The 27,810-nt window shown below is 41.4% G+C and overlaps 2 protein-coding genes across 10 annotated transcripts in view; both read left to right on the top strand.

The window, feature by feature from the left end:
* fam221a (family with sequence similarity 221 member A) overlaps positions 1-8,688 on the top strand; it is a 51,235-nt gene extending 42,547 nt beyond the window's left edge. Inside the window, exons 6-7 of the mRNA XM_055661110.1 lie at positions 1,873-1,958; positions 3,808-8,688. Coding sequence (XP_055517085.1) covers positions 1,873-1,958; positions 3,808-3,918 — 197 coding nt within the window. The 3' untranslated portion in view covers positions 3,919-8,688. The remainder of the gene's footprint in view (positions 1-1,872; positions 1,959-3,807) is intronic.
* A 1,293-nt stretch (positions 8,689-9,981) lies between these two features.
* LOC129712543 (serine/threonine-protein kinase 31-like) overlaps positions 9,982-27,810 on the top strand; it is a 102,151-nt gene continuing 84,322 nt past the window's right edge. For 2 of the 9 annotated variants that reach the window (XM_055661091.1, XM_055661083.1), the window contains exons 1-5: positions 10,183-10,362; positions 12,722-12,773; positions 15,085-15,146; positions 21,017-21,115; positions 23,831-23,905. In XM_055661091.1, coding sequence (XP_055517066.1) covers positions 10,360-10,362; positions 12,722-12,773; positions 15,085-15,146; positions 21,017-21,115; positions 23,831-23,905 — 291 coding nt within the window. In that variant the 5' untranslated portion in view covers positions 10,183-10,359. Of the gene's footprint in view, positions 10,152-10,182; positions 10,363-12,721; positions 12,774-12,941; positions 12,962-15,084; positions 15,147-21,016; positions 21,116-23,830; positions 23,906-27,810 lie in introns of those variants that run through there. The other 7 variants (XM_055661099.1, XM_055661036.1, XM_055661039.1 and 4 more) reach the window with 5 other exon arrangements.

The following is a 27,810-nucleotide window of genomic DNA, read 5'->3' as shown; positions in this document are numbered from 1 at the left end:
GGTTGATCCAGCCAGGTCTCTGTCAGGCAGATGGCAGAGCAGTCACTGTAGTCTTTGTTAGTTTGTATCATAAGTTGGAGTTCATCCATTTTGTGCCGGAGGGATCTGACGTTTGACAGCAGAAGGGCTGGGAGCGGTGGCCGGTAAGGGAGTCTCCTGAACCTGGCAAAGGTGCCGGAGCGGCGGCCCTTTTTGCCGGCAGCCATGATGTAGAGTGGCTTGAGATGTTTAAGTCCCGTAATTTCTCCTCCAGCAAGGATGTAGATGGGCCCGAATCGCTGAGGTTTAAAAGCTCCGAACGGGAGTACTGGATTAAGCACGACACTTTGCAAACAAATAACGCAGACACTAAAACGGCAGACAGGAACACTGCTTGTACTGCGGCAAGCCTCACAACCGCCATCTTTTTCACATGTAGTGACAAATAAAACATGGCTGATGATGGAGCCTTGGAGGACTACAGAATTAATATTACATAAATGAGATCAGAAGCCTATTCAAGAAAATCAGTGACTGCAAATTGAGAGATTTAAAATTCAATCAGGTTGGCAAAGTTCCACCTGACCAGAGAAGAGGCAACGGGGAGGATAGTGTAGATAAACGCTGTCAAATATTTGCAGAGTGAAGCAATATATACTGCTGGCACAGTAACGGTAACTTTGAGGCATTTCAGTTCAGCGGTGGGAGCTTTATTGAAAAGATTCATGTACAGAATTATAGCCAATTTAAAGACCCTGGAGAGTCTTTTTAATTTTAAATGGAGCAGCAATTTGGAAGGGCAGGTCAAAATGTTATTTTTGGGCAGTGTTTGGTTGGTGTGTTATAGATAGGAGTTTTACTGGGACTGTCATTGGATGACCACCAGGAAAAGTAGAGGGAGTAGGCGGACAGTGCAGGGTTCCTTTCTGGCCATTCCCCTCAGTAACAAGTACACCTCTTTGGTACGATGGAGAGTGGTATGACCTTTCAGAGAGCATCAGCAACAGTGGCCACATCTGTATCACCCAGACTGGCCCTGTGGCTCAGCAAGAAGGGGTGTAGTGCCACAGTGTTAGGAGACTCGTCAGGGGGACAATCAGGAGATAGTAATTGCCAAAAAGATGTCAGTATGATGTGTTGCCTCCTGGATGCCAGGGTTAAGATGCCTTGAGTGTTTGTAAAACATTCTCCAGGAGGAGGGTGATGAGCTGGAGGTCACTGCACATTGGTACTCAATGGGAGAAAACACACATAGGTAGAAAAAGGGTTGCGGTCTTGCAAGTGAATATAGAGAGTTAGGAAAGAGTTAGGAAAGAGGTTAAAAAGCAGGACCTCCAGAATAATAAATTCTGGATGAGTTCTAGTGCACTGTGCTAGTGAGAGCAGTAATAGAAATATACGGCAGATGAATGCATGGCTGCAGTGCTAGTGCAGTTATAGGGATTCAGATTCTTAGATTACTGGGATCTCTTCTGGTGCAGTGGTCACCAGTAAATTTACCTCTTAGGATAATGTCTCTCTGAACATTGCACCTGAACTGGAGAGTGACATTATCCTAAGAGGTAAATTTACTGGTCCTGCTTAGGTCCGAGGTGGGTGGCGCTGGATTTAAACTAGATTGGCAGGGTGATAAGACCAAGCGCACAGGAAAATGACAGGCAAATACTAAAGTCAGAGCAAGTTTAATAAACAAGTCTGCCAGCTGTCTATATGAACTTCGGCAAAGTCTTTGACAAATGCTGCTCGTAGGCTAGCCGGAAAGTTTGGATCAGAAGGGATCCAGAGAGAGCTAGTTAATTGGATACATACCCAAAGTTTGAAATAATTAAGCAATCTATTCACATTGTTCAATATGGAATATCTTTTTTATTATTCTTCCTTCTTCCTCTGCAGATGTTCATGGTTTAAGTCGATTTGCTCACCTTCTCACAGCTGAGGAACGGGATATGGCTTACTTTGAAAGTCAATACCAAGAAAGGGTATGTTCATGCCAGTGTAGTAAATAGAGATGTATTCCACTGAATAGCACTACTATTTTAGGAATAAACATTATAGGGTGATAAGACCAAGCGCACAGGAAAATGACAGGCAAATACTAAAGTCAGAGCAAGTTTAATAAACAAGTCTGCCAGCTGTCTATATGAACTTCGGCAAAGTCTTTGACAAATGCTGCTCGTAGGCTAGCCGGAAAGTTTGGATCAGAAGGGATCCAGAGAGAGCTAGTTAATTGGATACATACCCAAAGTTTGAAATAATTAAGCAATCTATTCACATTGTTCAATATGGAATATCTTTTTTATTATTCTTCCTTCTTCCTCTGCAGATGTTCATGGTTTAAGTCGATTTGCTCACCTTCTCACAGCTGAGGAACGGGATATGGCTTACTTTGAAAGTCAATACCAAGAAAGGGTATGTTCATGCCAGTGTAGTAAATAGAGATGTATTCCACTGAATAGCACTACTATTTTAGGAATAAACATTATTCTGATACAATAAGATTGACTACCTGAAAACGTTGGATTCACTGTTAAGGTTTGTGCACATTACCTTGCTGGAAAATTAGATGTTGTTCATCATGTTTACGTTGAACTGGGTCAGAAATTAAAGACAGGTTGAAGTGAAAGTGGGATAGAGAATTAAAATAACATGTAACTGGAAGCTTGGGGTCATCCTTGAAGACTACATGGAGGTGTGCTGCAACACAGTCACCCAATCTACATTGGGTTTCCCAGTGCAGAGATCACACAATTAGTATTGAATGCAGTATATTAAGGTGGAAAAACTGAATTGCTGCTTAATATGGACACACTGTTTGGGTCCCTGGATGCTGCAAAGGAAAAAAGTGAAAGGGCTGCTGTTGTTTTTCCAGAGACTGCAGGGGAAAGTGCATTGAGTCGGGTAGTATGTTGATGGAAATGGAAAGGTGAACCAGTGAGTCATAGAGAGAACAGTTTCTCTGGGATACTGAAAGCAATGACACTAAAAGCTGAAGTAACTCAACGGGACTCAGTAAATACATGTCTGACGATTGCATGACATTACATGAGGTTGAGTTCTATTAATAATTCTGAAATACTACATAAATTCTGAGACCGTTATCACACAAATATAAAAGCTATTATAAGTAATTCACCAAAAATTAATCAGGCCCGTGGATCCCAATTATGTGGTTATTTAGCATTCCATATGAACTTCCATATTTTTGCTTAATTTCAGGGCAAAGGCTTGAAAATGGAAAGCCCCTCATTTTGTTGATCAAAGTTATAATACAACTGTAAATCGATCAGGCTTAGGTCTTATCAACATTTTACTGAACTTAAATTTTCACATAATTATTTTTTATTCCAGAATAATGTTTGGGGCTTCATGCACGGTGCTCCGAGCCACCATCTATAGATTCCAATTAACTCCACTTTAATATTTTATAGCATTCAACTACTGGCCTGATCATACTACTTCACGATTTATCTAATAGATCAGATATTCAATTCAAATCTCTACTCTTCTCCCTACGATACAAATTATTTTATGGTACACATTTTGAGAGTATAATTTTATATAGGTGTTTTACTTCACATTGCATAGACACTCAGGGACAATTTGAAGTAGATAATTAAACCTTTACATATTTTTTAAAAATTGACATTTGGAGCTCCAAGGGCATGAAGCACATTTATTGAACCATGATCAAAGGTACTGTGAAAAGTAACAGGGACAAATCTCTAATCTTAACTTTTTTAAATGTACTTCATTTGTACATTAATTTTACATGTGAACATTAAATTATTACATTTATTATGGTAGTTACTTTACCGCTCTGTTTTTCAGCTCAAATTGGAAAGGGCTGCAAAGGGACAGAAAAAGATTCCTGCAATGAAAGGTGAAACTTCACGACAAGCCAAAGAACCTTCAAAAGGACCAAAAAAAGGAAAATTCTAAGAACATATGTTATCAATGTATTATTTTTGTTTCCCTGGTACAGTGGATGCATGATTCTGTCCATTTTTGGAATAAACATTACACACTTGTGTTATGTTAGTGCCAGACTTGAACTGTCCTATCATTTTTACCATCCCATGTACCTTTAATATTGTATTCTTGTTAAAAAAATAAACATTTCAGTTACGAAAGTAAAAATTTGTTTTGGGAATTATGTAAATACAAATCTGATAAATCTGAGAAACATTGCTATAATTAACTTGGCAATGAATACAAAGGAGTGACATTTTGCCAACAGAAATGGTGTTCCTTTTGGCTGGAGTGCAGTTTGAACTATAAATATTGGCATTCAACTTTAACTGTAGAGGCATGTCCCCATTGGTGAATAGTAATATTACCAGACTAAGTGGGACCCGTTGGGTCCCATGTTCACACGGGAGGGCTTGTCCCCCAACGCAATATTCCACCTCTCCACCGATTCCAATATAGGTGTCCAATGGGTGGGGGGTGGCGCATGGGGCTTTCTGGAGCGATAGTATGGGTATTGTGGGCTGAAGGGACAGGTTTCCAGAGGGCTAGTTTGGACTGTGGGCCAAATGGATTATTGGGGTGACAGCTGAGTCACTCAAGCCTGATGTGCTGGCAGCTCACTCACGGCTGGTGGACGAGCAGTGGACTCACGGCTATCCATTGACATTTCATTTCAAGCAGGGAGCAAGGCCACCAAATTCAAATGCAGTTTCCTACCATTTCAAGCAGTGTGTAAGGCCACCAAATTCAAGTGCAGTTTCTTACCACTTCAATCAGGGTGCAAGGCCACCAATTCAATTGCAGTTTCATACCACTTCAAGCAGGGTGCAAGGCCACCAAATTCAAATGCAGTTTCATACCATTTCATGCAGGGTGCAAGGCCACCACATTCAAATGCAGTTTCATACCACTTGAAGCAGGGTGAAACCGCCATAAAACCCCACAAAACACCACACTGATAGTTCAGTAGACGTTCAGTTGTTCAGGGTGCAAGGCCACCGAATTCAAGTGCAATTCCATTCCACTTCAAGTAGGGTGCAGGGCAGCAACCATTTGCAGTGCAGCATTTCAAAGTAGTTACCACCACCAACAACCATTTGCAGTGCAGCGTTTCAAAGCAGTTACCACCACCAACAACCATTTGCGGTGCAGCATTTCAAAGCAGTTACCACCTCCAACAACCATTTGCGGTGCAGCATTTCAAAGCAGTTACCACCGCCATCAACCATTTGCGGTGCAGCATTTCAAAGCAGTTACCACCTCCAACAACCATTTGCGGTGCAGCATTTCAAAGCAGTTATCACCGCCAACAACCATTTGCGGTGCAGCATTTCAAAGCAGTTACCACCTCCAACAACCATTTGCAGTGCAGCATTTCAAAGCAACCACATTTTCATTTTCAAACCACATTAAGGGCACTCACAGTTGAGTAGAGATGTGTTCAGTATTATTCACAGCTCAGAGAGACGTGACTCTCGTTTCCTCCATCTTGCAGAGACTGAGTGAGGCACAACACTTCCGGGTTTTATAGTCCCTCCCCTCTCCCACCAGCAGGGGCAGCAGAGAGAATGTCAACATTTTTTAAACATTAATACCTCTTTATTTTTCATCAATGGGAAAAATCCTCTTGTCCTGCACAGCGGAGGGGGACAGCGGAGGAGTAAAACGGACAAAAATCACAGCCATAAGTGGCAGCGTTTTTTCAAAAATCATGAAACAGAACAACAGGAAGTGGCCAAGATCTTACCTTTAGTAATATAGATAGATTAGCGCATCATAGGACAATGCAGCCCGGTTGATTGCCACTCATCCATCACTAATTATTTTTACCTCCTTCAATTCTGCATTTTAAGTTAAATGTTACTCTCTCCTGGATTCACTGCAGCAACGTGCTAACGACATTGCAAGGTTAAGTAGCAGATGTTTATACACTACCACCTGCATATTCTTCTCTGTAGATTGGTTTATGCATGATAACCAATCATAGTAGAATAGCATCACAAACCCCACCCTACTGTACGATTTATATTAACACCTACTTTCTGTACTGTTCAGTCTTGGAAGCGGTTATGAAGTTATAGCAACTAACAACCTGCTGTACCGCTATAGTTTGGATACTGATTAAAGATGATCTTGGATTTCAGATTGTGTTATTCAGTCATTTACACTCTCCAAGTCACAAACTGTTCAGTGAGTGGTAACATCACCATTCTAAATTGAAAAGTTAATGAGCCTGAAACAGAAAGGAACTGATGATCGACATATCAGAACTTTGAAGGAGGTGATAATGGGGATAACGGATGCACAATTTATCATCCTTAAAAATTCTAAACATTCAGGAATAGTTGCTGCAGTTAGGAGGGTATCAAATATGACTCCATATTTTGAGAAAGGACGGTAAAAGCAGGGAACTACTGAGCTGTTGGTTTGATATCAGGAATTATGAAAATGCTGGAAAGCAAATAAAAGATATGATATCAAGAAATTAATAATCTAATTGAGTGGTTTTCTAATGTATTTGAGTTAGGGGATTAGTAAAATAGAACTAACGAGTACAACAGGGAAGAGTGTATGTGCCGCAACAAATAGGGGTGAGGTTGCAATGGTGACGGGATAGAAAAGCTAAGTGAGTGAGCAACAATCAGACTGACAGAGTACAATGTGAAAAATTATGAGGAGATCTACTTTGGTAGAAATATACAGGCTGAATTTGGCCTCTATTATATGAGGAGTAAAATGTGGCCTCATTAAGACGTGTAAAATATTCAGAGGGCTTGGCATAGTAAATGCAGGGAAGACATTTCCCTTATCTAAAGGATTAGTCTCAGAATAAGGGGTTGACCATTTATGACCATTCATGTGGTGGTTGGTGAATCTTTGGAATTATCTGTCCGAGATTGGTAATTGATTGCATTCAAAATATATATTACTGGAAGCCTGAATAAAAGAGGAATCAACATTTATGGAGATAGGGATCTTGTGATATCACGCAGATATGTAATATATGACCAGTTGTAGATTTACACAATCTTGAAAACAGGCCTGCTGTCCAAACCAAAGTTACTAGAGGAGCTCCTCTATAATCTTTGGTCCAAACCAAAATGCAATTGAAACGAAATGTAGCGATAATCAAACTTACGCTAGATAGGCGTTATTCATGATTCGTATATGACAATATTATTTGTGTCAATACACATTCAAAATTACATCGCTAAATTATTAAATCCGGGTGAAGTGGGCGCATGTGCGCAAGTGCAATTGAATACCGCCCTGGCAAGGATAATGTTGCTCCAGACACATTAACTCGAGCATTTTGTGCCTCTGTTCATTCTTCTGCATTCACTGATCTTCACAATGGGCTGTGTCATCCTGGAGTCACTCGTTTGTTGCACTATGTTCGTTCCAAAAACTTACCTTTCTCTACAGAAGATGTGAAGATGATGTGTGCTTCATGTAGAATCTGTGCTGAATTAAAACCAAGGTTCTTCCGTCCTGAAGAAGGAAGACTGATCAAAGCTACTCAACCTATGGAACGTTTGAGTATTGACTTCAAAGGGCCTTTACCATCCTCCTCGAAATTTATATATACTTACCTTAGTTGACGAATATTTGAGGTTTCCATTTGCCTTTCCTTGTCCAAATATTTCAGCTGCTATGGTTATCAAATGTTTAGATCAACTGTTTTCATTCTGTGGATTTCCAAGTTACATACATTCTGATAGGGGCACCTCACCTCGTTCATGTCAAAAGATTTAAAGAACTACCTTTCTAAGAGAGGAATTGCAACAAGTAAAACAATACCATATCATCCTATTGGAAATGGTCAGGTTGAGAGGTATAACGGAATCATGTGGAAAGCAGTGAAACTGGCTTTAAAGTCAAATGATATACCAGATCAGCAGTGGGAATGTGTTCTACCAGATGCATTACACTCCATCAGATCTCTACTGTCAACTGCTACCAATACTACTCCACACGAACGGTTCTTTAACTTCAAACGGCGTTCTTCTAGTGGTACTTCTCTGCCATCATGGTTGTTGAGCCCTGGGCCTGTGTTGCTTCGTCGTTATGTCCGATTAAATAAGAATGAGCCCTTTGTTGATGAAGTTGAACTGACTGATGTCAACCCTTCTTATGCAACTATCAAGTATCGGGTTGGACGTCAGTCAACTGTCTCACTTCGTGACCTTGCACCATGTCCATCTTCTCCATCAGCTCCGTCACTTCCTGATAACACTAATCGAGAACTTCCTCCGTCAGCTCCTTCAATTCTTGATAACACTAATTCGGGAACTTCCTGCAACACTTCCAGCATCCTCTATAGAAACTTCTACAAGAAATTCTAAAATTGAAAATCTAAATAACAATATGAGTGAAGTTGATGACCAAGCAATATATCTACCCCCAGCTATTGAAACACCGTTACCTCCTGAGGCTCCAGTGCTGCGACGGTCATCAAGACGTATTAAACCTCCTGACCGTCTCAACTTATAAATAGGAGGGGAGAATGAAGTGGGCGCATGTGCACATGTGCGGAGTTCTTCTAGAGTGTGCGCATGTGCAGGACATTTCCGGAGTGTGCGCATGTGCAAAGTATTTCGGGCGGGAAAAGCCTATGAAATCAGCCAAAGATTATAGATCTGCTATAAGATCTTTGGAATCAGCCATGTTTGCCAGACGTTTCTGAGTTTATGTATTAAAGAAATAAGTTGCTTAAAGCTTAAATAAAGTTAAGTTAATTACGAGTAGTGAAAGTTTCATTTATCTCACAACACCGGGTTTATGGTCAGCGTGGACCCATGGAAATTTCCCGTTGTTCTTTTGTAATTTTTCGACGTGCAATGACTAGGTATGTTACAAAACCTACCTGAATCGTGTCTGAGTATCTGCCCCACCCCGTGTGCGCGATTTTGGCGCTGTTTAGAGGGCGTGGGTTTAAAACGCGATTTTTACTAGGCTGTTGCAATCGAAAATGTTCAGCCTAGTAAATCATTAACGGAAAATCGCTGAAAGACCCCGTCGCAAAAGGTATTATTAGTTTTTATGGCCTTGTATAATAGTTATAGTAGTTTAAAAATCACTCTCTAAACCCGCGACCTCTCGCAGCCCCAGGGTTTTATAAAGCAAACAATTAAATGTATGTACCTTATTTTTACATTAAAAGTTGCTTCTTAAGAACCCTGTATATAAGGTTTTCTATAGCGAATAGTTCATTTTGGGCTCTTTATATCCCGCAGTATTTTTCTGGGCATTTGAGGGCACAAATCCAGCGCAATGTGAACGTTCTAAACCAGCGCGTTCACAGGAACCCACTAGAAAGCCGATTTAAATTGACTAATTTACAGCAATTGAACTAAATTCCTTCCATTTGGCCTATAAATTGATGTAAATGAGATTTAAAAATCATGTTTTATTGTGAATTATTTGTGAATATTATTTGGACACTTAGGCTATTTAAAAATGTTAATCATTTATTAAGAAATGGATAGATGTTTAGATCTAGTAATTGAAGTTTGAAATTAGCTACAATTGGGTAACTAACTAATTATATGCTTTAATTTCATGTCCTCCAAGTAAGATTATTTTATATTTGTTTCAGAATGGTTCAATCTATGATAACTGAAAATTTCATTCAGTTCTCTTAATTTTTAAGAAGGTTATGGGCTTTTGACTGTCCTCGATCACAGCTTTTTTGTTATGTCCATAGAAAATCAATAGGGAACAAGATGCTAATTTCCGAGTATGAAAATGGCCATAACTTTTTTAGTACTTGAGATATGAAAGTGAATTAGGTGTCAAATTAAACTTATTGTTATGCTTTATCTGATGGGATAAATTGCAGACTTGATTTTTTAAATCTCAAAATTTTGTAACATTGCTACAATGACACTAGGCCGACTTTGCAATATTTCCTCTGCATGCTGGTGTCGCGGTTAGATTTCAAATCCCCACTTCATTGTTTGATGGGGTGGGGTTTGCTGCAACATTGAAAGCCAGATGCATTATTTGTATCAGGAGTCTAAAGCAAATATACTACAGGATCTTTGGTCTAAAGAGCAGAAAGAGAGAGAGAGAGAGAAATCCCCCTGGGGGCGTGAAACCGCGACGGAGTCAGACTTAAAGAGCAGTTCGTCAGCCGCGTGGCAGCCCACAGTTACCGCCCGCCTGGTTCTTGGCGTTTGCATTTTGCTGCTCGGGGTCAGGTATGAATGGTGTCCCGCTGATGAGAATTGTTGGAGAAAATCCTTATGTCGGCATCAAAAATTAAATGAACGTTTGCCAACATTTGTGTTTTCGGTGTTTTCACCCCGCCCCGGGCCGAGTACGGGTTTGGCGCCCGCCCTGAGTTTTGCAGTGTAACCACTGGAGCAGCTCCTCTAGTATCTGGTAACCACAGATCTGTACAAGCGCATGGTATGATTTTGCTTCCTATTGGAGCAATACAAGCCAACCGATTATGGTTGTGTTTGATATCTTTGCATCGAGTAGATACAAAAAGAAGTAGAGCCCTTTTAGTATCTAACATGATTCTGTGCAATGAATTGAAGCTGTTGGTATTTAGTGGACGGATGATTGCGGAATGAGAGTGAGCCGGACCCTTTAGTTAAAACATCCTCGATTTGATTGCATTAAACATTGAAACAAACGGGTGGTGAACAGGAACGAAAACATCTTCCTAGAGGGAAATGCTCAGCGGGTCAGATACGATCTGTGAAGGAAGAAACAGTTAAACGTTACAAGCCATAGAATGTTTACAGTACGAAAGGAGACCATTGGGCAGGTGGAGTCTGGTGACCCAATGTAACAGCAATCTCGCAAGGCCAAATCTGCACATTCCTTCCTTTTAGATATGGATGCAATTCTCTTGTAAATGTACAGTTCAAGTCACTTCAATCAGTGAATTCTTGATCACTCGTTGCATTTATTTAAAAAAACGTGTCATTTTTGGTACTTTAGTTCATCATTGTTTGCAAGTTATTGATCTTAGGAGAAGCAGTTATTCAGTATTGTCTATACTTTTCTTGATTTTTAATACATCACAATCTCCTGTGGAGTACAAATTTAATCTCTCCAATTTATCCACGTGACAAAAGTCTCACCTCCCTAGCTTGATTTTGGTAATACTCCTCAACCCACTCTCTAAAGCCTTTTTACATGTTTCTTGAAGGATGGCTTCCAAATTATTTCCAGTTACCATGGAACCATTTTTCAAAATCCCTACACACTCTTTATGGACAAAAATATATTTGCAGATTTCCAGTCCGTAAGCACCAAATGCATCAGTGAATGTTTGTAAGATTATGGCCTTGTCTGTTACCCACCTCAGTATCCCATCCTGAGGGTGATTTATCCAATTTAAGTGCCTGTTAAAGGAGTGTTAATTGGGTATTTGTAAAATATTTTAGGATTGGGCAAAATCAGCATGGATTTGTGAAATAAATCCTGTTTGACAAATCTGTTGGAAATATTTGAGGTTGTAACCAACCAAATAGATAATAGAAAACCAGTTGTTTTGCTGTATTTTGACTTTCACAAAATCTTCAACATACAAGATATTAGTAAGCAAAATTTGAGTGTGTTATATAAGGAGTAATATACAACTACGATTGTGAGACTTGTGTATTTGTGTGCTGGCATTTTCCATAATCTGGAACCCATGAATCCAGTCGAGAATTCTACTGGATAGCAACTGCAAAGTAGATAAAGTATGGATCTTGAACATGGAGAATTGATGCATTTTTAAGGCAGAAATAGGTAAATTCTTTATAAACAAAGAGAGACCGTTAGGAATGGGGAGATGTGGTTACAATCCAATCGATCATGATCTTATTAAATGCTTGATCAATCTCGAGTGGCCGAGTGGCTTATTCCTACACCTAATTTGTATGTTTATATGAAGCAATGGAAATTAGCATGCAGGTTCAACAAGAATTTAATTGGATTGCAGGGTATTTGTGTAGGTCAAGCAGAAAATGCAAAATGTTAAGGGCAATAAACGAGAATGGCTCCTTGACTATGGGTTGATTTATACTTTCATTTACTCCATCGTTCATTAATTTTGTAATATAGAGTGGAAAAATGTCAACAGTTTACACTTATTTTCGCTTTAAAATAGACTTGAGCAAGATGTAAATTAGAATATAAAGATACATTACAATTCTCTAACCTGTAATCAAATTCTCATGGTAGTGCTATTGACATGTATTTACACATGTCTAAACCACTAAGCTAAATTTTCAAACTTGCTTGTTGGAATTTATATTCCTGAATATATTAAAAAGTCTTGGATAAATTTAACAAACACTTAAAATTGGGTATAACGTTGCAATGTGGCTGCATTATAGTATGTCATCTTCAAGATTGCAGTGAATCAATACTTCATAAAGATTATGAGAGATACAGAATTAAAATTACAAAATATTTTTTTCATCACAATATGCTTTAATAATTTTTTATTGATGATCTAAAGATGCAGTCCTACTTTGTGTGATTTTCCACAAGAATAGGAAACATTCGGGTAACACATCTAATATAGGAAATAATGAAGATAAGTGGGGAAATGGGATAGACTATACGGGCTGAATGGCCTCCTTTGTGGTCAGATAAATATGGAGAGTGCTTGGTTTGTAATTATGTACCTTCTAAAATTGTGCCTCATGAGCAGTATTGTTACAGCCCTTCAATTGTCTGGGATAATTTGTGCAGAAAAATTGGGGCATAAATATCTTCATGCTTCTATATAATACTTTCCTGCATTTTTTTTGTTTCTTAGCAAATTATCAAGATGGACGATGGAAAACAAGTGAATGGCTCTGAAAGTAAAGGTGCATAACTTGTAATTCATCTTACATATATTCTGTAATTGTCAGTGTTTCCAGTGATAATAACAAGTTATTCATAAGCATTGTGATATTTGGCAGATGCACAAATGTCCTCGTGGACATGGGAAGAGGAGAGCCATTGCCCAGCTTAATTTTGTTAACCTCTGACTGCTAATTGTGGAGAAGCCAAGGTGTGCAGAGAATTGGGGACAAAGCATGGTTATAAAATTATATGCTGTTATATGAGGAACAAGGTGACAAATGCATAATACTGATGTATAATGCAACTGTTTTAAAGGAGGCATTTACCTGAGTGTAGAATAGCGCTACTTGCATTTTCTCAGCTGATAGATTCTAGAATCGGCTATTTGTTATTGGCTGTCTTGGATAAAACTGGCATTGAATACATTGTCTGGACTTTAATTTCATTGGAACATTCATTTCTTTGTTGTCATCATATTGTGAATTTCATGAAACCAAGAAAATTCCAAATAGTTGATTGTGTCAAAAGAGTGTTGAATTCTCTTAAGTTTTTTTTAGTTTAGAAACCGAGCGGAGACAGGCGCTTCGACCCACCAATTCTGCGCCGACTAGCGATCCCTACCCGCTAACACTATCTTACACACGCTAGGGACAATTTACAATTTTAACAAGCCAATTAGCCTACAAACCTGCACGTCTTTGGAGTGTGGGAGGAAACCAGAGCACCCGGAGAAAACCCACGCATGTCACGGGGAGAACATGTCAAACCTCATACAGACAGCACCTGCAGTCAGGATCGAACCCGGGCCTCCAGCGCTGTAAGGCGGCAACTATCGCTTCACCACCGTGCCTCCCTCGTCTATCAGGGTGATTGAATGCACTAAATCGGAATAGAGCAATGCTGCTGTAAGCTCGTGGTAACACAATGGTAACGTGTAAAATAAAGATGCATACAGGGAGTGTAATGTAGGATAAAATACTATGAGCTTGAGTAACATGTAAAATGTCATGCAACATCTGTGGAGGGGATGGATAGGCCATGTTTTGGGTCAGACTTCAATTAATAAAGCTGGAGCACCATTTGTCTAAGTTTGAATTGGCTCTTGCAAACACAAATCTATGTAATACTTTGGTAGACAAGAAGTAAACTGTTTGATGAGAATGGGTTTGAAGAAGAATTTCGACCCGAAACATCACCCATTCCTTCCATCCAGGGATGTTGCCTGTCCCACTTAGATTTTCCAGCATGTTGTGTCTATGTTATTTTATCACATGCTAATATTGAGAAATAATGGGTCAAACGTGAACAGAAGTGCAATTGACGTTGTTCGATGTATAATTCTTGCATTGAAATTAACAGAAAACATGCTGAGGTTGCTGTGTAATTGCTAAAGAATTATCAATCTTGTGATTTAAAAACAAATCTAGTGATTCTAAAATCATAAAATAAGTACTGTGGTTCTGCTGTAAGCAATTTGTAGTATGTTGCAGATGTGTTAAATGAAGATACATTGTCATGTCACTATCCAGCTTGAATGCAGGTATTGGGTTACCACAACTTGCTCAAGATTACCAGACTCTCTACCTACCATTCACTTTTATTCAGAGTCCCCTAATTCTTGACTGCTCTGCCAATGCGAACAGATTCTCATTATCTATTCTGTCGCTACCAAGTGATTAAAAAATAGATAAATAAATAAAAATAGCACAGTCAGATCCCGGCATGGTCTCTGATTGTAGAGGCAAGTTCAACCACAAAGGTTCACCATTCATGACATCCATGTTTCTGTCTATAAAACCCAAGGTCTAATATAATTTTTATTTTTGAACTATTTTACATGCCCAGCACTTAATTCAATACGTGACGATCAAAATATCTACCTTTTTGTACCTCTCGTGGAAATTTTCAGTAGCATTTCGTATTCAATTCTTCTGCCTGAAATGTAACACCTAGCCTTTTATTGCATTAAGTCTCATGTCTACTTGGCGGCCCTTTTTCATCCTCAAGTCTGTATCTGCTTGAAGTCTATTTCTCGCTTGATGATTTACTCTGCTTCCAGGTTTTGTCATTATGGTGGCTTTAAACATTGTGACTGACAGTCAAATGAGTGGAAGCTAATCCATTGGATCATCTTCATTATGGAGCAGTCAGTGAAACACAATTTAAAATAATCTGGTTGTAAAGCAGCATAAACAGCAAAAAATCATTATATAACAATAATTCATTATTGTAATTTAGAATCCATGTTCTTTAGATTAATTCTGTATTTAAATTCTGGAAAAATCAAAAATACGCTTCATGATAAACGTGTACATTATTCTTAATTTCTAGTAGTAAAAGTTGAAGATGTAATGGGAAGTCATATTGAAGACCCAGTTACTTTCTGGGGTCAGGTAATGGATTTTTTAATTGCTTGTATATAGAATATAGAATAAAATGCTATTTTCTCCTATGGTTTCATGGAAAAAATGTTACACATAAGAGGGTGTAAACTAGCGAAAGTGGGTTACTGCTAATAATTTGTTGAGTTGAAAATTTCACAATTCAATAAATTATACAAGATATCACAGGAATGTGCTGTTCCATGAGGAGTAAACGGGTCCTTTTCAGAATGGCAGGCAGTGACTAGTGGGGTACCGCAAAGCTCAGTGCTGGGACCCCAGCTATTTACAATATATATTAATGATTTGGACGAGGGAATTGAATGCAACATTTCCAAGTTTGCGGATGACGCGAAGCTGGGGGGGGGGGGGGGGGAGTGTTAGCTGTGAGGAGGATGCTAGGAGGCTGCAAGGTGACTTGGATAGGCTGGGTGAGTGGGCAAATGCATAGCAGATGCAGTATAATGTGGATAAATGTGAGGTTATTCACTTTGGTGGAAAAAACAGGAAAGTTGACTATTATCTGAATGGTGGCCGATTAGGAAAAGGGGAGATGCAATGAGACCTGGGTGCCATGGTACACCAGTCATTGAAAGTAGGCATGCAGGTGCAGCAGGCAGTGAAGAAAGCGAATGGTATGTTATCATTCATAGCAAAAGGATTTGAGTATAAGAGCAGGGAGGTTCTACTGCAGTTGTACAGGGCCTTGGTGAGACCACACCTGGAGTATTGCGTAGTTTTGGTCTCCTAATCTTAGGAAAGACATTCTTGCCATAGTGGGAGTACAGAGAAGGTTCACCCAGACTGATTCCTGGGATGGCAGGACTTTCATATGAAGAAAGACTGGATAGACTCAGCTTGTCCTTGCTAGAATTTAGAAGATTGAGGGGGGATCTTATAGAAACTTACAATATTCTTAAGGGGTTGGACAGGCTAGATGCAGGAAGATTGTTCCCGATGTTGGGGAAGTCCAGAACAAGGGGTCACAGTTTAAGGATAAGGGGGAAATCTTTTAGGACCGAGATGAGAAAAACATTTTTCACACAGAGAGTGGTGAATCTCTGGAATTCACTGTCACAGAAGGTAATTGAGGCCAGTTCATTGGCTATATTTAAGAGGGAGTTAGATGTGGCCCTTGTGGCTAAAGGTATCAGGGGGTATGAAGAGAAGGCAGGTACAGGATACTGTTGGATGATCAGCCATGATCATATTGAATGGCGGTGCAGGCTCGAAGGGCTGAATGGCCTATTCCTGCACCTATTTTCTATGTTTCTATGTATATTCCATGCTTATGTTCGCATGAAGTGCATAGTCTAATGCTGTTCCTGCTTCTTCCTATCATTATGCTCTTTTTCAATATAAATTTCAGGTTATTGTTTCAAAGACAATTTATGACAAATTCCACATTAATGCTATTCTGTGTTTCGTAAAGTTATTCTAAGTACTTTAATAGACATCGTGTGTCTATCTTAAATATGTTCTCTTGTTGCATTTGGCTGATACATAGAAACTATATTGCTATTGTTCTTTGCCATACATTTATTAATAATTTTAGAAAAGAATAACTTGTCTAGTCTCACTACATAAATCCTTTATTCCTAGTTTGATCCTTGTAAACTTATTTTGCCCCCTTTCCGTTGTTTAACTGTGATATGCTGCACACAATAAAGCTGCAGTTTAACTGAGGACTTGCTCAACGTCAGTATTCCCACCTTGCTTTTGTATTTAGTAGAATCAAGAATTCCACTTCATGTAGTCAAATCTACTCTTGCTACCCTTGTATAGGCAAGCTGATAATCCCTTGTCCGACTTCAGAAATCCTGATAGTTTGTTACATGGCTGACCAGGTGGTATTTTCTGAGCACCATTACAATTCACTGTGGCACTGATTTCCAAGCTCCCATTGAAATTTACTGGGCTCACATACTACTTTGTAGAGGTGACACTCCTTCTGATGTTTCTCTGTTATTTTAATTCATTTGTGAAAAGGTTAGGCAAAATATGTAAAGTAAATCCAAACAGAACTCTTATTAATACAGACCCACCACCGATTTTTCTGGCACTCTTGATTCCAGAGCCTTTCTAGATTATTTGTTTTGCCGGACCAACAGAGATCATGGCCTCCGAGAGGAGTCCAACAGTAGCAGAACAGGCTGCCCATTGGCCGAGATACTGGCCCACAGTCAGCCTTGGAAGTCGGCTATTAGAATGGATCTGCTGGCTCAGGCCAGGCCAGAGTTCCAGAGCCCTGACTGCAGGGGGAATAATTGTTCTGCTGATCGGCATAAGATTGGCCACCTTACCTGGCCTAGGTGCCATATTTTTGAGGGGACTTCTGGGGTGGATTTCAAGTGCACTCTTGTGTTTTTTGTCTGGATTAAAGGAGGTGCCGGATCACCACTTGCCGGAAAATCGATGGTGGACCTGAACAGCAAAATTGCTGTAAAAGCTTTGCTATTTAACATAGAACAGTGCAGAACAGGGACAAGCCCAGGGACGAATGCATTTCGTTGTCTCTGTACTGTACACTGACAATTAAAATTGAATCTGAATCTGAAAATTGAATCTGAATCTGAAGCCCTTTGGCCCACAATGCCAAATTAATCTGATCTAATTTTCCTGCACATGATCCATATCCCTCCTTTACCCGTATTTCATGTGCCCAATCTAAAAGTCTCACATTTTCTTGTGGAATAGTAGGGAGAGAACATATGTTTGGGGGAAAACTAGAAATCCTAAAGTTAACATGTCTCGTTCTGCCCAGCAGCAAGTGACTTTGATGGGCTTGGTGACTCGGGCAGGAACACCAATGATAGAAAAATGCACCATTACTCTGTTGAGAATAGTTTCTGGGAGTCAGGAAAGGTTATAATTTAATGTGAAGGGTGGGTGGAGATTGGTAGATAGGATAAATGCAAATTACCGTGGGGTAAAATGGGTGGAGACAGCTGATCCTTGGGAAGAGGTGTGGCATTGCATGTTGGTGAGGGGATTCAGCTGCCATTATAAAGAGGTCAACTACTGTCTACTAGTCAACTAGCATGAGTAGTAGGAGAATGGAGCACTGCTTCTTGTCCTCCTGGCTCACAATCAAATAATATAGCAAAAATAGACAGCGCTTGAGTAACTCAGTGGTGACCTGCTGATTTACTCTAGCTCATTGTCTCTTTTTATAAACCAGCATCTGCAGTTCCTTGTATCTTCTCTAAAAAAAAAAGCAATTGCTCCCTTCTCTATTTTTCTGCTGTTTTGCAAGGTGTGCAAAACCAACCCATTAACTGTTAAGATTTACCTTTACTGACTGCATTGTGAAAGCTTAATTGTTATCCAACTTTCTCTGTATCTCTATCTCTCTTTGTGTGTGTGTGCCTGTGTTGTATTCATTGTATCTTCCTCAAAACGCTACACGCCAGCGCTTAAATTTTTACGTATTCTTACTCACATTTCCCCCCTTGACAACCTCATCAGGTTTACTTCAGATTTCATGCTCTATTTCAAAAGTTATTCACGATTATAGTTTTTAAAAAAAAGACAAATATTGGAATATTACGTAGGGGGAACGGACCCACTTGGTCTAGTATATGACTAAAATTCTCATCTTGTTTCTTAGTATTTCTGTGATTCTGTTCCTGAAATTACGCCAAACTGGTACACGATAGCGTTACAATTTTTGGCCCACCTTACTCACCATTGTCCTGTGGTGTGTTGTATCATGTTTCATTCAGATTGATAGTATATTTTACAAGTTATTCACATTTTATACTTTACAAAAACCACTTGGACAAAAATCTCTTACATCTGCACTGGTCTTTAGCAGCATATGACGTCACAACGGGATCTAATTTTCCAAACTGCCCGTCAGAAGTATTCCACCCCACAATGACATCACAATGGGATCTCATTTACATATTAAAACAACTCAGTTTTAAAAAACACCGTGGCTTCCACCTCACAATGACTTCAAGTGGGGTAGAGAGGGGTTATGGAGGAGAGGGAGTGAGAGGTGAGGGAGGCAGTGGGCGAGGGGAGGAGAAGAGGGAGGGTGAAAAGGAGGGGGAGGAAGTGCTGGGGGTGAGGGGGAATGGAGGAGGATAGGGGTAGGAAGAGGGATGGCAAGACGCACTTGTGGAGGGTTGCCGTGACTCGTGTCACAACGGGAACCTGTCAACTGCGCCTGCACAGTTGGGGGCTGTGGGTAAGTGGTGGAATATTTTGTTCGGGGACTAGCTCTCCCATGTGACCGGGACCAGCCCTCCCATGTGACTTGGTCTAGTATATTACTAAAACTCATCTTATTTGCGTGTGCGTGAGTTCCGGAAACTACGCCAAAATGATACACGATAGCGCTATAATTTTTGGCTCGCCTTACTCACCATTGTCCTGTGATGTGCTGCAGCACATTTTGTTCAGATTGATGTTATATTTTACATTATTATTGACATTTTAAACTTGACAAAAAACACTTTACAAACGACTTTTCCCCTTGCCCTGCCTGTCTGCCGCCTTCGACGTCTCAATGAAATCACAATGGGATCCTTAATTTCGTTTTCTTAAAAAAACGTTATTTTCATTGATTCTTCCGTTTTCATTAAAAGCTAACATTGTGTTTAGGTTATTTTAAAGAAAAAACACGATTTTCATTTAGAATGTCATTAAAATAAAATTGTGATTTTCATTGTGGGGGGAGGCTTCATTTAAAAAGAAACCGCGATTTTCATTGGGGGGGGGGGTGGGATAGCGGGGAGGTGAAGAGTGGTGGAGCAGGGGGATAGAGGGAGAGGAGGGGGGTAGGGAGGGGAAAGTGGTTGAGGTGAGGAGGGAGAGTGGGGGAGGGAGTTAGAAGGAAAGGGATGGGGGAGTGGGGGAAGTACGGAGTCGGGGATAGAGGGAGAGGAGGGCAGTGGGGGAGGTGAGGAGGAAGAGTGGGGGATTGGGATAGGGGGGGGTGAGGAGTGGGGGAGCAGGGGGATAGGGGGAAGAGGAGTGGGGTCGGGAGGGGAGAAAGGTTATGGAGGGAGGGAGTGACTGAGGGTAGGGGAAGGGAGGGTGAGGGAGGGTGCTGTGGAGGGGAAAGAAAAAGGAGGAGGGGGAGGGAGTGATGGGGATGAGGGGGAATGGAGGAGGATAGGGCTCGGAAGAGGGATGGTGAGGTAATGGAGGAAAGGAGGAGGGGAGGGAGGGGGTGAGGGTTGGAAAGAGGAGGGATGGTGGAGGGTGGGGAGAAGGAGGATAATGAAGGAGGCGAATAGGGGACTGAAGAGGGAGAGTGAGATGCGTTCACATTGATCTTATATTTTACGAGTTATTGCCATTTTGAACTTTAAAAACGTTGCAGTTGCGCTCCCACTTGCCGGCCGAGCCTGCGCCGTTGGGGGAGGGTTGCCGTGACTCGCGTCAAAACCGGGATCTCTGGCGCCTCACCGGGAACCCGTCAGCTGCTCTTGCACAGTTGGTGCTATGGGTCAGTGGTGGAATATTGCCTTGGGGGACGGGCCCAACGGGTCCGCACCTGGTCTAGTATTATAATAAAGTACACTGTCTCTTATGACCATAAACCCATGATCCTAGAAACGTTAACATGCAGGTAAAATGTTGTCCCTCACTCCTTCAGCTCATTGTGTACGGATCAATCTCATTGCCATCAACTACAAGTCCCTTTGGTAATTGAGCATAACCTGTTTAGTCTAAAGAATAAATAGTTTAAATCTTTCCCAATGCTTATGAAGTTGTGACATGTGTGCCATCAGGCTGAATTATTTCATTAAAATGATTATGCATCCTGAGTTATAACCTGGTAAAATGTTAAATTCGAATCTTATTTAAATTTTAAAGTGAATACAAAATGTTTGCTTTATTCTTTCTTGTCTCTGCTTCATACCCAGAATATTGAATTAATTCAAGACCTCCTTAAGGTGTCCACTGCTTTGACAGAAATTTGCCCATTTGCTGCTAAAGTATTTGGGGACCCTGTCCCTGAGAAGGTATGTCACTGATTAAACTATGTTTGATGAGGACTTGTTCTATGTATATTGGGATTTGTTAAGATGTGCTTTGTTATCCCTCAGACTGTGATCCTTCAGACATGTTTGATTTTTAAAACTAGATTTCCAAGTAATTTTGACTTTATTAAAATGGACATTTATAGATATTTGCCTGGACTTCTCTTGATTTCAAGTTATTAGCAATGTGGGGAGTAAAAATCAAAGTGATGTCCAGATACTCTTGTGCTATAAATTGGTCACACAGAGGCACTGCACTCTACTTTAAAAACACAGAATGCTGGAATTACTCTACAGATCAGGCAGCATTAATGGAGAGATATGCAGATTTATTGTTTCAGTTAGATGACCTTTCATCAGAACTGGAAATACAGGTGCACAACCTTTTATCCGAAAGCCTTGTGACCAGACACTTGTCGGATTTCGGACATTTTCGGATTTCAGAATGGAAGATTTTTAGCGTAGATTAGGTAGGTAGCGCGGGCGGCTTGAAAAGTCTGGAGCTGCTGCCTCCTCCCGGGGGACTGGGAGAATCATTGCATAAATGTTAGTCAGTTAGTTTGGAGGGATTTTATGTGGTGGTGGTGGAGTCGGGGTGAAGGGGGAAACTTTAATTCTTAGTCCCCTACCTACCTGGTCGGCGACTCCCAACCTCGCGGAGCTGGGGGCTCCGTCCGGCCGCGGGCGGCGCTGGTTGTAGCTCCGACCCCGGCAACTCTACCCCTGGCTGCGAGGCGCTCCAAATCCAGCGCGGCCCGCGGCCGGACGTCCCAGCTCCGGGAATGTCGGGAGTCGGCGGCATCGCAGTGCTGGGATACCAGCGGGGAGCGGGCAATGCCTTACCGGGTCGCCGTGCGGCAAGCTCCGGAACGCTGTGGCCGCCGACACACAACATTGCGGAGCGTCGCTGGATTTGGAGCCGCGGAGCTGGGGGCTCCGTCCGGCCGCGGGAAACGCCGGTTGGAGCTCCGACCCCGGCAACTCTACCCCTGGCTGCGCGGCTCCAAATCCAGCAACGCTCCGCGATGTTGTGTGTCGGCGGCCACAGCGCTCCGGAGCTTGCCGCTGCGACGCCGCCGACTCCCGACATTTGCGGAGCTGGGGCGTCAGGCCGCGGGCGGCGCTGGATTTGGAGCGCCTCGCAGCCAGGGGTAGAGTTGCTGGGGTCGGAGCTACAACCAGCGCCGCCCACAGCCCCACCGGCCACAGCGCTGCGGAGCTTACTGCACGGCGAACCGGTAAGGCACTGACCGCTCCCCGCCTCTCTGACCAGGTAGGGGACTAAGAATTAAAGTTTACCCCTTCACCCCCCCTTCACATAAAAGCCCTCCAAACTAACTGACTAACATTTAAGCAATGATTTACAGATGTTTAAGCGTCTCCCGGTCTCCAGGGAGGAGGCAGCCGCTACAGTAGTACAGACCTGGGTTGACCGTGGGTCGTTTTGGGTCAAGTTTGGCGCCAAACGCGAGCTTTGGTGCGCAGACGACATCTGGAAAAAATGGCCGGTTTTCGGAGCTTTTCGGTTTCTGGAACACCGGATAAAAGGTTGTGCACCTGTAGTTAGAAATGCACAGGGTAAAAGCTGCAGACAACGTGGAGTGTGGTAGATATGGCAAGGGAAGAGGAGGATCTTTGAGAGATTAAATGACAAAATAGGGATCCTATGCAAGGGAACAAAAGCCCATTGAAGTTGAAAGTACAGATTAAATTATAAAAAATGTAACAGTATTGTGCATTAGATTGCATGTTGGACTAAACAAATCATACTTCTATGAAAGTCAACAATCAACCATTTCCATATCCCATTGCCAGTTGCATTACCCTTACATTCCCTCCTTGAAACTGCTGGCCTCGATTGTGTCCCACCATACAGTTCCCCATCCACTCTGCCAGTATCCTCACAGCCACGGACAGAAGCAGTTGATGGCCACAGCTGCACCAATTCTAGGCATTGGAATTTAATGTAAACAGTGAAATAACCAGCAGTTCAGATAGTTGTAGAGGGAGAAACAGTGTCAACATTTCAGGTTGATGACCTTTGATCAGAGTCAAAAGAAGTCAAAAATCTGAGTCCGCTTGCAGAAGACTGGGAGGGATGGAGGAACAAAGGGAATGTTTGTATGAGGGTTGAGGCAAGGAAATAACAAATACAGAAATGGCGCAGAGAAAGAGTAGATTAATCACAAGTGACTAGTTGCAGAGAGAAGAGGAAAAGAAAAAAAGGAGGAAAACATGACTGAAACTGAGAAAATCTGCACTTGCAGGAAATCTGAAATGAAAACAGAATGCTGCTGAAATTCAGCAGATTGAGTCGTGTGGAGATCCTTCCCAGTTTACCATTGCCCAACTTGTGTTCAGTCTGTACATACATTGAGCGTTTGGGAGATCAAGGCCATTGAATTTCTGGCTGCTGTTCCTGTAGGCATTTTATGCCGTGTGAAAATTTGGTTTGTGGCTGTGTTTTTGACTTGTAAACTGAGTTACAGACAGTTCACGGGAATGGAACCCTGTTGTAACCTGGGGTCGACCTGTATGATTCAATATGATCAGCCATTCAATATGAAAAAAGGTCACATTAATATTTCTGATTGGAAGTTGAAGCAAGTTCAATATTTGCAGCTGTAGGTTTAAATCTTTATTTAATACTTATGTTATAAGTATTGCAAATATAAATGATTTTATTCCTACATACAGATATATGGTGGATTGTATTCTGAAGACCAATGTTGGTATAGATGTAAACTGATAAAAATGATGACCAATGAAAAGGTATTGCATATTTTTTTTGTTATTTTCAAGGTCAGTTTTAGTTTAGTTATACAATATGGTTTACATTATTTGCATTGTAAGAAAAACCTTTGCTCTGTATGTTGTTCCTGGAACAATGAGGTAAATTTGGTAAAAGGAATATGAGCCTATTAATGATTAATGACCTGACTGAATGTGGTTAAACCAGTTGTGTGGCAGACATTGCTGAATATGCAATGAATAAAAACACACAACATGAGGCAATGGAACCACCCAGGACCAATTATTTAGATTTATCAAAATCTTTAAAATGCTTGGAAGAGGCACTGCAAGCCAGAATGGGGAGAAAAAAAGTCAGCCCTCACTCCTTGTATTGTTGTCACCATTTGTAGATTGGCTTGAATGTAAAATATTTAACGTCATACCAAATAAGACAAAGGTTTGCAGTTTACACATTTAGCAATTTACAGACTACACGAGTCAGCCCCAGATTCATGACCCGTATAAATGAAATCAAGATTGACCGATGCCAACATAGCTTAAATTAATGCTTATTATCAATACAATACAATATACAATACCGTTTATTTGTCATTTGAGCCTCAAATGAAGTTCAAACAAAATTTGGTTCTAATCTAATCCATCTTTAGTGGAGCATCCTACTGCAACATTCAAATGCCTGTGATGATGAGTATTATTATTTCTTTATATGTCTTCCACCAATTTACCATTTTGCATTTGTTATTGTGTTTTTGTTTTATTTATTATTACTGTGTATACTGTTTCCTTCGTGAGCTGCATGTGATGAGGAAATTCATTGCACCCTGATGTATATGATAATAAACTAATCTAAGATATTCAAACTTGCACCTTTTGTTATGTTCCACAGAGCTGTTTTTTGAAGTCTTTGTGTTTCAACAAAATGTTTAACCACTCCTGTCTTAGCCAGTTCTTCTATTGTGTGGCTATATGCATAGTGTTCAGGAGATTTCACTGTTACCTGATGCATAATTTGTTTAGTTATCTGTTTTATTTAACTGGGCAACATAAAAAATAATTAAGCTCAATTCTTGTCTACCAAAATCACTCACAACTCCAAGATTATAATGGTTTCCTTTGTCTCTCCCTCCACTCGTAATCTTTATTTTTGCTCCGCATCTCACACCCGCTTCTCTTTTGGATACTTATAAAGCCAGGTTTAGCCCATGGCTCCCCCAGGACCCACTGATTACCAACTTCCCACCTTCACCTTGAAGCCACTGAAGTGTCCACGTTGTCAAGTTCCTTGGAGCTTTTCCCATTTTCATAATCTGTTGGATTTACCAGAACTACTGTGATTTTTGGTGGATTGAACAATATTAGGTGACATAGAATTTGCAGGGGACTATCAAATTGCCATGATATCTTCAACCCCCCCCCCCCCCCCCCCCCCCCCCCCCCCCCCCCCCCCCCCACCCAAGAATCCACCTGAAACTCTTAGCAAGGAACAGGCCCTTTGGCCCACAATGTCCGTGCCGAACATGATGCAAGATAAACTAATCTTATTTGCCTATACATGGTCTATACCGCTCCATTCCCTGCATATTCCTGTACTGCTCTAAAACTCTCTTAAACACCGTTATTGAATCTGCCTCCACCACTATCCTTCCAGGCACCCACCACCATCAATAAGAAATCTTGCCCTGCGCAACTTTAAGCTTTGCCTTGCCTTACCTTAAAGCTATGCCACTGACATTTTCACCCCTTTGAGAAAGGTTCTGACTGTCGACCGATTAGTCTTTTTCGGTAGCTTTCCTACCGTTGACGTCCAGCCCACCAGACTACAATTCCCTGGATCTTCGGTACTACCCTTCTTTAGCACCAAAATTATATTGGCTACCTTTCAGTCCTTTGGGACCTCGTCTGTGGCTCGAGAAGTTGCAAAGATCTTTGCAAAGGCCTCAGAAATCTACTCTCTTGCTTCTCTTAATATCCTGGGATAGACCTCATTAGGCGGTGGGGATTTATCCCACCTGAATGCCCTTCAAGAGCGCCAACATAACTTGCTTCTTATTGCCAAACTACCGTTGCATATTAGTATTCTGCACACTGATCTCACTGACCTTCTTGTCCTTCTAGTTTGGTACATAGCCTACATCCTCAGACTCTTAAGCACAAACTTCCTTTTTATCCTTGAGCAGTCCCACTTTCTCCCTCATTTCCATCTTGCTTTTAATGTACGTATATAAAGCCTCTGGATTTTCTTTAATCTGATTTAATAAAGACATTTCATGACCCCTTTTGATTCTTCTAATTGCCTGCTTGACTACTTTCCTGATTGCTTTATATTCATCCAAGGCCACATCTGATTTCATCTTCTTAAACCTTACATTTGTTTCCTTTTTCTTTTTGACCAAGTTTACTGTCTCTTTGGCCATCCTTATCCCTCCTCCTAACTGGAGCATGTTGTTCCTGAACTTTGATCAACTGGCTTTTAAACAACTCTCACATGTCACATGTGGGTGTGCCCTACAGCAACTGCTCACAATTTGCTCCCCTTAGCTCCTGCCTGATAACGTTGTAATCTGTCTTACTCCAATTTAGTACCTTCTCTCAAGCTTCAGACTTGTCTCCTTTCAGAATAGTCTTAAAGCTTATGGAGTTGTGATCACTGTTCCCAAAATGCTCAACACTTGTCATCTGGCAAAGCTTGTTTTCCAATACCAGATCCAATGTGATCCATCCTCAAATATGACCTGTCCACATACTGTTGTAGGACATCCTCCTGGATGAACCTAAAATTTCTCCCTCTTCAGCCTTTTGCAGTCAATATTGAGGAAGTTAAATTTGCCCCCCTCAGACATCCCATTGCTTTTGTATCTTGCCGTAATTTGCCTGCATATCTGTTCCTATATCTTGAAAAACTTACTTCTGTATTTTCAATCCTTGATCACCTTGTTCCCTTTCAGGCATTCTCCAATTGAGTTGTTGTTGAACCATGGCACAAAGTGGCCCAAATGTAAGATGCAAATGGAATACCCATTGATTGCAACCATGATGCACTATTCATGCCTGGCTCCTTTGCTGGTTTAGACAGACGCCCATACAGTAGCTCTTCGAAACGTCACCCATTCCTTCTCTCCAGAGATGCTGCCTGTCCCGCTGAGTTACTCCAGCATTTTGTGTCTACCTTCAGTAGCTCTTCTCCAGATCATTATGGTAAAAGTTGCAATGATGATAGTCACAAGCACATTCACAAAGACCTTCTTAAATATATGCACATTTTTACTTCTCTGCCACCTCTAGCAAGGGTACTGCTGAGGCCCTCATCGAATGAATATCTTAAGGGCCTGTCCCACTTGCGTGTCCTTGGCATGCAAATTACGCGACCTCGTCGTCGCATTGAGGCGCACGGGCATCGTATGGCCATGCAGGGCCGGTCCCATTGAGAAGCGCGGAGGGGTATATAGTTTGCATGACATCGCGCAGGGCTATGAATTTTATGTAGCGAACGAAATCTTCGCGCGCCAACGGCTTGTCGTGTAACTGCCGGCCAAAGTGGGACAGGCCCAAGACCCTGGCGCGACGCAACGTCTCACCTCCAACAGCAGCAGAAGCAGGCAAACGATCGCCGAGCTCGGCCTGCGGCTCACGGCCGTTGCGGTCCGGATCAGCCCCCACTTCTACTCCCAGAGCGGGGCCAAGAAAATTGAAGATAGACTCAAAATGCAGGAGTAACTCAGCAGGACCGGCAGTATCTCTGGAGAGAAGCAATGGATGACGTTTCGGGTCAAGACCCTTCTTTCAGACTGAAGAAGAGTCTCGACACGAAACATTACCCATTCCTTCTCTCCAGAGATTCTGCCGGTCCCGCTGAGTTACTCCTGCGTCCATCTTCAAATGATGTCACGCGCTCCAGACGGCTGTGCGGGCGCATGGAATCGCAA

The sequence above is a fragment of the Leucoraja erinacea genome, chromosome 2 (genome assembly GCF_028641065.1).
Source record: "Leucoraja erinacea ecotype New England chromosome 2, Leri_hhj_1, whole genome shotgun sequence".
Classification (NCBI taxonomy): Eukaryota; Metazoa; Chordata; class Chondrichthyes; order Rajiformes; family Rajidae; genus Leucoraja; species Leucoraja erinaceus.
The sequence above is the reverse complement of the archived record's forward strand: the minus strand, read 5'-3'. Positions and strand labels throughout refer to the sequence as shown.